This window comes from Austrofundulus limnaeus, unplaced genomic scaffold, assembly GCF_001266775.1.
Source record: "Austrofundulus limnaeus strain Quisiro unplaced genomic scaffold, Austrofundulus_limnaeus-1.0 Scaffold119, whole genome shotgun sequence".
Taxonomy (NCBI): domain Eukaryota; kingdom Metazoa; phylum Chordata; class Actinopteri; order Cyprinodontiformes; family Rivulidae; genus Austrofundulus; species Austrofundulus limnaeus.
Window position 1 is genome coordinate 1,415,646 of NW_013952521.1, and position 10,768 is coordinate 1,426,413.

At 40.4% G+C, this 10,768-nt stretch overlaps 2 protein-coding genes across 2 annotated transcripts in view; both read left to right on the forward strand.

Moving 5' to 3' along the window:
* Positions 1-1,096, forward strand: part of fads6 (fatty acid desaturase 6) — a 6,790-nt gene extending 5,694 nt beyond the window's left edge. Inside the window, exons 6-7 of the mRNA XM_014014856.1 lie at positions 622-801; positions 876-1,096. Coding sequence (XP_013870310.1) covers positions 622-801; positions 876-1,025 — 330 coding nt within the window. The 3' untranslated portion in view covers positions 1,026-1,096. The remainder of the gene's footprint in view (positions 1-621; positions 802-875) is intronic.
* Positions 1,097-2,966: 1,870 nt separating this feature from the next.
* Positions 2,967-10,768, forward strand: part of trim16 (tripartite motif containing 16) — a gene marked incomplete at its 5' end in the record, with an annotated part of 9,101 nt that continues 1,299 nt past the window's right edge. Inside the window, 5 exon segments of the mRNA XM_014014855.1 lie at positions 2,967-3,594; positions 6,103-6,198; positions 6,315-6,548; positions 9,565-9,736; positions 9,927-10,022. Of these exon segments, the coding sequence (XP_013870309.1) occupies positions 2,989-3,594; positions 6,103-6,198; positions 6,315-6,548; positions 9,565-9,736; positions 9,927-10,022 (1,204 nt within the window).

Sequence of the window (10,768 nt, forward strand, 5' to 3'; positions counted from 1 at the left end):
TATATATACTACTTTTAGCTTTTAGGTCACATTCAGTTCTTTTAGCTTTCACTGTTTAGCTTATTTATCTTTTAGCTGAGTCATTCAGCTCTCTTTATTTCAGCAGAAAATGCAGATTTCTCTAGCTGTGGCTGTTTTTGATCAGACTGATTATGTCATCTGAAAAAAAATTAATTTATTTATTAAAATTGTAAAACTTCTTGCTAAACAAAGTAATTGTTTAATTTCCTGAGAGAAACTGCAGCTGAACGCAGCTCTGAGGTCCAGTCTGACCTAAAAGGATGAAAAGAAGAATTCCTGTGTGATTTTCTCAGAACCGGTCCTGCGGGTCATTGTTCTTTGTTCAGATCAAAGTGTGTGAAGGTGGATCAGAAAGCGCAGGTTCTTCATGGGATCTGGGGGGTGTGGGGGGGTGTCTTTGTTCTAGCTGGGTGGTCAGATTGCAGACCTGTTCTCCAGCGTCTCCTGGAGCTCCTGATGCTGTTCTTGGCTGGTTTCCCATTTTCACAGAAAACACCAGAGCAGAAGAATCTGTTTTCTCAGAGCCGAACGGATCGGCGCAGCTTCAGGTTTTGGTTTCTATAAAATAAATAAAAACAAAATCTGCGTGTGTGATTTCAGCACGTCGGCCTCCCCGTGTTCTCCGTGAAGAAAACACCGAAGAGGATCTACCAGATGACCCACGGGGTCCTGAACCTGCCTCGTAACTTCCTGCTGGACTGGACGTTCGGACACTCGCTGATCAGCTGCCACGTGGAGCACCACCTCTTCCCCTTCCTGTCCGACAACATGTGCTTAAAGGTGGAGCCATGACCTTTGACCTTTATCACCTGAGGCCTGATTCTGAGGACGGGTTTTGTCTGTTCCCTCTGCAGGTGAAGCCGCTCGTGTCCAGGTACCTCACCCAAAAGAAGCTCCCCTACCAGGAGGACACCTACCTGTCCCGCCTGCGCCTGTTCTTCCACAAATACCAGGAGCTGATGGTGTTAGCCCCGCCCATCACAGAGCTGGTGGGGGTGCAGTGACAGAGAGCGGCGCGGAAACCATGAAATTTATTTTATATTAACCTAATCAGATTACAGGCTTTTAAATTTTACTGTAGTTTTGTCTTTTAAACCACTTTGTGTTCTTTTTTTATGATTAATTTACGAGGTGCCAAGTGTAAAATTAAATGTTAAAATCATGTCACTAACATATTTTAATTATTTGTTTCTGAATGTAAAATTTGAGTGAAAAGTTTTCTTCTATCATTTTATTGTTAATTAGCTCACTGTTCTTATATTTAAAGTCTTACTAAATGTTAAAATTGACAGATAAATAATGTAAATATTAAATCCTGAAATCCAAATGTGTAAATTCAAAAGTAAAAAAGTTCATGGTGCAGCTAAATGTTTTACGTTTCAGAATTTCGGAATGGAATCCAGCCTTTTTGTTGGCGCTGGGCTCTTGTTGTGATGTCATCATTACAAGACAAAAAGCAACCGCTAATGCTGCTAACACTTTAGCGTTTCTGAAGATGGTATTTAAAATTTTAATTGCATTCAATGAAAACAACATTGATGGTATCTGCGGTCCGAAGAGCAGCTCGGACACCGGCCCCAACTGCAAGCTGGATGTCTTGCTGGGAATCATTAGCAGCGTTAGCGTTAGCAGTGTTAGCGATGCCGCTGCCCGATCTGTTCTGAAACGATCCGTACTTTCAACTTACTTATGAGTTAAAAGAAATACTTCCAGATGCACTCAATTTAGGAAAAAATACTGGAAATGTATTTCTTTAACTAATTAAAAAGATGTACTAAATTATAATCTGCAGATTTAATATATCATATACATGCTGTAATTGATAAAATATAGATTTACGATGTTTACATATTTATTTATATTAAGTTGCGGATCTAAGCTGACCTATTTCCCTAGACAATATGATAATTCATCTCATCTCCATTTTATTATTTTTTTCCCCCTGGAATAAAAATCCACATCTGTTGCAAATGTTGCCTTTTATATGAAACACTGCAGGTGACGAAAGACTAAAATCTAATCCATTCTGTCATCAAGCCGTCCAGCGACATGCTACATGCTAAAAACAAACCAAGCCCTCCTGGCAGCTTTTCTTTTAGCGCAGGGTCAAACGAGCTGACGATATGAATCGTGTTTCTGGAACAGACCGGGCAGTGACAACAGCGTTAGCAAGTGCTTTTGTCGCAGGATGATGACATCATCACAAGAGAACAGCAAAGGCTAGGTTCCATTCTGAAGTACTTAAATGTAAACTTTGACATTTAACATTTAGATTTAATATTTAATGTTTACATTTAAACATTTAAATGAATAAAACGTAGTAAATTTTAAGAACAGTGAGCAAAATAACCACAAAATGTAAGTGGAACATTTTAAACTAAACTCAGAAAGAGAGCTAAATAAAAAAATATATGTTAGAGACATTTTTTAATATTTATTTTTATACTCTGCGCCCCATATTTATTTTGATTCTCATGTTTTTGTTTACAAGTTAAAATAAATTTACTTCTGAAACCTCTCATTTTGTTTGAATCCTCTTCTCGGACACTTGATGGCAGTGTGTGTCCTCTGGTTCTGAGGGTTCTGGATTAGATTAGGATTATTCTCTGGAGCAGGAACGTCTCAGTTCGAAGCAGGAAGTGAGTTTAAAGAAACTCTGAAGATGATTTTAAGAGTTTTATAAAGAAAAGTTTTAGTTTTCAGTTTCAGCTGGTTCTGACAGGAGGCGGGTCAGGTTCTGTTTGAAGCTGGTTCCTTAGACTGAAACCCACACCTGGGTGCGGTCTGCAGTGAGTGACCCGGTTCCGGGCGTGGCCTGTTTGGTTCTGGGCGTGGCCTGCAACGGGACCTGGTTCTGGGCGTGGCCTGCTTGGTTCTGGGCGTGGCCTGCAGCGGGACCGAAGGCTGATAAAAGCGGCTCCGCAGGTTCGAACAGGCGGAGGATCGGATCGGATCGGACTCACAGAGATGGCAGACCCGTCAGCAGCAGAACCAGCAGATCCTGGTCCCAGGGTGCAGAACCTGTGTCAGGACCTGGGCCCGGATCAACCCGGACCGGTCTGCGTCTCCTGCCTCGGGGATAAAAGTTGTCCAAAGAGTCCACAAAGTCCACTCAAACCGGATCCTGACGGACCCAAACAGAACGGAACCGCTGAGGCTCCGGACCCAAAACCAGCAGAGGAGATCAAAACCCAGGAGGATCCTAAGAGCCCCGAGGAGGACCAGAGAGGGTCGGAACCAGAGGAGAAGGAAGAGGAGCCTCCTTTGGGTCCGGACGATGTGGTCTGTGACTCCTGCATCGAGAGCCCCTGCAGGGCCCTGAAGTCCTGCCTCACCTGCCTGGTGTCCTACTGCGAGGCCCACCTGCGGCCACACCTGGAGAACCCCAAGTTCCAGAACCACAGGCTGCTGGACCCGCTCAGGGACATCGAGAGGCGGACCTGCGAGACCCACAAGTGGCCCCTGGAGGTGTTCTGCTGCTCTGACGTCACCTGCGTGTGTCGGGACTGCGTGACCGAGGACCACCGGGACCACGACACGGTCCCGGTCCAGGAGGCCCGGACGTGGATCGAGGCAGGTGTCCGGTTGTGTTACCTGAGTGACGTCATCAAAGCCTAATAAATTAATTAAGATTAATTTTTTTTATATTTTATAACTCTTCAACTCAAAATATCAGATTAATACAAGTGATTATTATAGAGCATAAAATAAATAAATAATTTATTTAAATTGGAGAATAAAAGTCTTTATGAGGTCATCAGAAATTAACTTTTAATAAGATCTGATCTCAGTGCTGACTCAGCTGGATTTAAAGTCTTATTTACTTTTACTTACTATTTACCTGCCTGGCAGGCCAAAAAAAAAAGATCAGTTTGATAGTTTTTCAGTTAGATTTGACAAAACAACCATTCAGTTTAACTTTCAGGAAGTTATAATCGTTCGATCTCAAACTTCACAAAACCAGAAATAACAAGAAGTGAAAGTAAATTCATCCTGAGTTCAGAGCAACAACAAGACTTTTCAGTTGATTTGTTGAAGTCACGTCTGGAGTTTCAGTTTGTTCTGAAACCAAGAAAAAAAAAACAGCTTCCTGGGATGTTTTTATACAAACAACCAGTTTTTAACCACAAAAAAGTAGATTTTGCAAACAAAATTTTCTTATTCCAACAAATTAAACCGTTTCTCTACAATTTATGAAAACTTATGTGTTTTGACCTCAATGAGGCACCAGGTGTGACATAAAATGTTAAAAAATAGGGTCACTAACATATTTTCATTATTTAGCTCACTTTCTGAAATCCAAGTTACATATTTTACACTTATTTAGCTCAGTGTTTTTACGTTTTAATTTCTTTTACTAAATTTAAATGTTACATATTAAACCTTAAATGTTGGTTTTAAATATTTTAGAATCTGCTTTTATTGTCATCATCCTGCGACAAAAGCAAACACTGGTATAGATGCTAGCACTGCTAATGATGCTAACGCTGCTAATGCTGCTAACGCTGCTAACGCTGCTAATGCTGCTAATGCTGCTAATGCTGCTAACGCCGCTAACGCCGCTAACGCTTCCCCGCAAAACATCAATCTTGCAGTTGTGCTCGATGTCTGAACTGCTCTGTAAGCTGCCGGATAGAGCTGCCACGAACGATTATTTTAATAATCGATTAATCACCGATTTATTTATTCGATTAGTCGACTAATCGGATCATACGTTAATTGAATATAAAACGTACAGCTTAACATGTCAGAATGCAGCTGTTATTATATAACCATGGTTAGATTTTAGCTATATGCTAACTAAAAATAATTGCTGTGGAAGGTAAGTTCTGCTCTGCAGATATTACACAGGTTTCTCTTTCATTTTCTTAAAATGATCCCACACTTTGAGCTCCGTTGTCAGGTAGCCATGATACCAGAGCCTGTCTGTATAATGTCTTGTAACATCCACGGCCTACCCCAGTTACCACTACTGTGCATGTGTGTCAAGGACAGAAAGGCAGATGTGGCAGTGGAAGGTGGCAGTGGAAGGTGTCAAAGCAGTTTGGAGAGAAAAACAAAGTAAAGAACAAAAAAAAAAAAAGAAAACGATTGATTATTAAATTAGCCATCGATTATTTTAATAATCGATAAGACGTCGATTAATCGTGGCAGCCCTACTGCCGGACCACAGGTACCATCCATGTTTTCAATGAACACATTTTGAATTTAGATTTTAAATAGCAGCGTTAGCAACATTAGCTGGTGTTTTTGTCTCACGATGATGACATCACAACAAGAATCAAGCACAGACAGCAAATATTGCAGTTCAGTTCTGAAAAGACTTAAATTTAATTTACCATTTAGCTGCAACATTTAAGATTTAACTTTTGGATTTAGGATTTTAATATTTACATTTATTATAGCGATAGCAAAATGTAAGTAGAGTAAACTAAAATATGATAAAATGTGGAATTTTTAAAGTAGGATTTTCAACTCGGTTAATAAGTTAAATAATAAAGGTGTGTTGGTGACATGTTTTGACATTTTATTTTACACCTGGCCTCATCTTTGTCCAGATCCCCTCAGAGTCCAGTCATCCATTGACTTCCATCATTATCTGTTAAAAAAGGCTGAGATTATGGAAATGAAAAGTTTCGTTGGCATTTAAAAGAGGAAAAATGCATATTTCTCTCATGTTGTCACATTTTTGTTTCTACGGTTTTTCTTTATCTCTGGTTCAAACTGAAATCTTTTCTTTCAGTGAATTGTAGAAGTTGAATTGAGTCTCAGCTTGTCCTGAAACAGGGATTTAAATTAAACAAACTCCTTTTTTTATTAGAAAGGTTTTATTAGTTTTCAGCCTTCAAAGACTCGTCTGAAGGATTTGTTTGGTGAACCCCCTCAGGGTCTGAGCTTCATTAAAGCTCCGGACCCGTCTGGACCTGCTTGAGGAATTCAGGCTCGACTTGTTGGACTGAAAAGAAACAGAGAGTTATCTGAGTGTTTGTGTCGGGGACATATTTCCAGCGTGACGCAGGCTGAGTCGTTGTTTCTGCGGAGAAACTTTCTGAAAGAGTTTCTTGTTTTTGTGACCAACAGAAGGAGCTGAAGGAGAAACAGGTGGAGGTGCTGAAGACGGTGACGGCAGCGGAGAACGCCATCGACAAACTCCAAACCAACACCGTTTCCATTCAGGTAAACCTGAAACATGACTCATCAAAAACAGGACCTGCTGACGGGCGTCGGAGCCGCCCACGTTCATCGGGTTTCTGTCCGTCAGAACCTCAGGAGCTCTTCCTGTCTTTTCACAGCAATCGGTGACGGAGGTCCGAGAGGTGATCGACGCTCAGTTCCAGGAGCTGCAGGCGGTTCTGGAGGGGGCCAAGAAGGAGGTGACGGAGATCCTGGAGGGCGAGGAGCAGCAGGCCCTGAAGCAGGCTGAGGGCATCCGGGTCCACCTGGAGCAGAGGTGCACGGAGCTGAAGAAGACCCAGGTCCAGATGGAGAAGGTGTCCAGGAATAAGAACGACGTGGACTTCCTGCAGGTGAGAACCCGGTCCAGAACCCAGCAGGTTCTGCACCCAATAAATAAAACGTCTCGTTTCAATTGAGTTCAGTCTGGGGTCATCACAAATAACGTTATCTTTGCACTCGTTTTTACTGAAGTATTTATTTTATTTTTACTTGTTTTTGTCCCTTAATCTGTCGTTTAATGTTTTTTATAGAATTACATCTCGTTTGTATGGGGTGCCAAGTGTAAAATAAAATGTTAAATGTCACTAACACATTTTATTATTTAGCTCACAGCTCTTACCCTTTTTCAAAATTTTACCTAATGGTAAATCCTAAATCTAAATGTGTAAATTTAAATGTAAAAGTTAAATCTTAAATGTTGCAGCTAAATTGTATTTTACATGTAATTATTTGAAAATGGAATGCAGCCTTTTGCTTTTTTGTGACATCATCATCTGACAAAACCGGCTAATGATGCTAATGCTGCTGTCACTACTAATGATGCTAATACTGCTATCACTGCTAATGATGCTAACACTGTTATCACTGCTAATGATGTTAATGATGCTAATGCTGCTATCGTGGCTAATGATGCTAATGCTGCTATCACTGCTAATGATGCTAACACTGTTATCACTGCTAATGATGTTAATGATGCTAATGCTGCTATCATGGCTAATGATGCTAATGCTGCTATCACGGCTGACACTGCTAATGATGCTAACACTGCAATCACTACTGATGATGTTAATGATGCTAATGCTGCTATCACTGCTAATGATGCTAATGCTGCTATCACTGCTAACACTTCTAATGATGCTAACACTGCTATCACTGCTAATGATGTTAATGATGCTAATGCTGCTATCACTGCTAATGATGTTAATGGTGCTATGCTGCTATCATGCCAATAATGCCAATTCTGCTATCACGGCTAACACTGCTAATGATGCTAACACTGCTATCACTGCTAACACTGCTAATGACGGTAACACTGCTATCACTGCTAACGATGTTAATGATGCTAATGCTGCTATCATGGCTAATGATGCTAATGCTGCTATCTTGCTAATGATGCTAATGCTGCTATCATGGCTAACACTGCCAATGATGCTAACACTGCTATCACTGATATTGATGTTAATGATGCTAACGCTGCTATCACTGCTAATGATGCTAACGCTGCTATCACCGCTAACACTGCTAATGATGCTAACACTGCTATCACTGCTTATGATGTTGATGATGCTAACGCTGCTATCACTGCCAATTTTGCTAATGACGCTAACACATTTTGAGATGACATTTCAGTTTTTAATTCATATTTTGCTGATTGAAAACAACACGGATGGTACCTGGGAGTCCGTCAGTTTGAAGTGCATCTTGGATGCTGGCCGTAACCGCAAGTTTCATGTCTTGTAGAAAAGCATTGGTAGCATTAGCGTTGTTAGCAGCAAACTTGTAATTTACATATAGTGACCACAGATTAGGTTAAAAATGTCCTACCTTCTTCACAAAAAAGTCCAGTTTTTTATTTCCCTTTAATGTTTTCAGTTTTCAGTTAAAGCTTGCTCTGTTTGCACCAAATCCATCTTTAAACAGAAGTTTCACAGAAGTTTTGCTGAGCGCTTCTCCTGCATTTTCTGAACTCTTGTTAGGTCTGCTGCTTGTATCAATACGCTAAACCAGCAGAAAGTTTCCATAGAGCAGAAAAATTTCTATTCATAAGGATTGACAGTGCCGATTATTGCAGGCAGGGGGTGCATATATTAAAGGGATCCCTGATTAGTTGTAACATTAGACTTTATTTGATAAACATTTATTTTAACTGAAAAATAAAGACTGCAAAAATACTATAGGCATTTTAGTTTTGTAAATTTTTAAAAATATATTTTAACACGGATGGAGCCATTTTATTTACACGCAAAGCATTCTGGGTAAATGATGACGTGGATAGGTCCTCGGTGCGAGGCTGCTAGAGAGCTATATCCACCCTGAAGGTTAATCTTGGACAATATCTGATGATCGACTCTTTTAAATGAAACCAGAGAGCGTTGACAGAGAGGAGAAGGTAGAAATGACTCAGCCTGGAACTGAAAATATGGATGGAGGACAACAGAGCTGCTTCATGGAAGAAGAACCTCAGTTTAGCCTGTTAGCCTGTTTAGCCTATCACCAATGCTATATTGCCTTGTATGTATTAGCTCAGTGCTAGCGCGACAAACAAGCTAAACCGAGGTCCTCCATCCATATTTTCAGTTMCAGGCTGAGTCATTTCTACCTTCTCCTCTCTGTCAACGCTCTCTGGTTTCATTTAAAAGAGTCGATCATCAGATGTTGTCTCCAATATTAACCTTCAGGGTGGATATAGCTCGCTAGCAGCCTCGCACCGAGGACCTATCCACGTCATCATTTACCCAGAATGCTTTGTGTGGAAATAAAATGGCTCCATCCGTGTAATATATTTTAAAACTTTTAGTTTAAAAATGATAAAAACTGAACAGCCTACAGTATTTTTACAGTTAAAATATATGTTTGTTAAATAAAGTCTAATGTTACAACTTATCATGGACCCCTTTTAACATGACAAACGCAGGGCGTCGGGCTGTACTGCCCTATAAATAATACAAAACTAAAAAGGAATCACTGAAAAACATTTCAATAAATTGAATTTAAAATTGTCAAAAATAGATGAAAAACACTGAACAAAACAATACAAGCTAAGTAAATAAGCAATTTCTGTTATTTATTAGGAGGAACTACTTTGTGGGGTGAAATAAGTTAGTTTTTTTGCTGGGGCTGCACCCCACCTGCCCTTATGGACCGGCCACACCTGTTTAAACAACAACCCCCTCTGAACTTAGACCTAGTTTTGGGTCCAGTCTGGAGCAGCACACCTGGAGAGCGGGCAGGTGTGTAAGGGTGTAGCAGCTCAAAGATAAGCAGGGTCACGACCTTTTTTAATGAATAAAAACAAAAGAAAGAATCTTAAAACGGGTTTGCAGCTGAAAATCCCGATCACCTGAAACCTGTTTTTTTGTTTTTCAGGAGTACGCCGAGTGGAAGAAGGAGGCCACCGATAACTCCCTGCCTGGGATCTACATCGGCCTGATGGACCGTCTGAACTCCTTCAGCCGCGTCATCGTCGAGTCCACGAAGGAGCTCTGCGAAACCCTCGTGACTTCGTACGTCGAGAAAGTCAAGGAGACGTGTAAAAACGGTGAGACATCCTGACATTTCAGCTCGGCAGGGCGTGTTCGCACTCGTAAAGATTTTTTGTGCGTTTGCCTCGTGAGTCACGGGCCGTTTGTGTCACGCGAGTGAGATCGTTCGACGCAGCAGAAATACTTGAAATACTTACCTGTATGTTTGCGTCAGCTTTGATCTAATTTTATTTTCTTCAATTTCAGACAAAACGGGAATAAAGATAACGGCGTACACAACATCTGCTGATGGACACAACAAGCCTGCGCCTGAGCCGAAGACACGAGGCGACTTCCTGAAATGTGAGTCGTCTTTTTCAACGTCACATAAATATTTATATCTTATTGTCTCACGTGGATCCTCTGACACTGACAGCAACAGCTTCTGAGCAAAAAAAGGAGGTTTTACCTGTTGGCAGGACAGTTTGAGTTTCAAATATTTAACATATTTGGGATAAGTGAACAGGCTTTAAAAAACAAAACATGATTGTTCTCTAGTTGAAGACGTTTCTTCGCATTTCGAGGATATTTCTCAGGTCAGACTGGAGGAAGTGAAGCTGTAATTCAAACTGCATGAGATGTTCTGTTTATGCAGATTAAACTCCCTCCCCTCCCTCCTGAGGGTCATTAGGGTCTTTGTTAGTCTGTCCCACAGAGACCTGTTGAACCTGACTGGTGTTACGTTTCAGAAATATAAAATCTGAGACCTGAAGTTGGTTTGACATAAACGTCTTCCTTCCAGTGTTGTAAAGTAACTAAGTGCAAATACTTCTTCACTGTATTCAAGTATAATTTATGGGTATCTGTATTTTACTTGAGTAATTATTTTTCAGCCTACTTTTTTACTTCTTCTACTTACATTTTCACACAATTATCTGTACTTTCTCCTTACATTTTTATAAAAGACTAAAAGTAGAAAGTCGTTACTTTTATTTCATTTTTACTTGTTTTCATTGCAGCTTGTTGTTGTAAAAAATAAATACTATCCATATAAACTGTGCCTCCTAGACAGAGTGAATTTAATTATGGTTGAATGAGAAGTATAAATA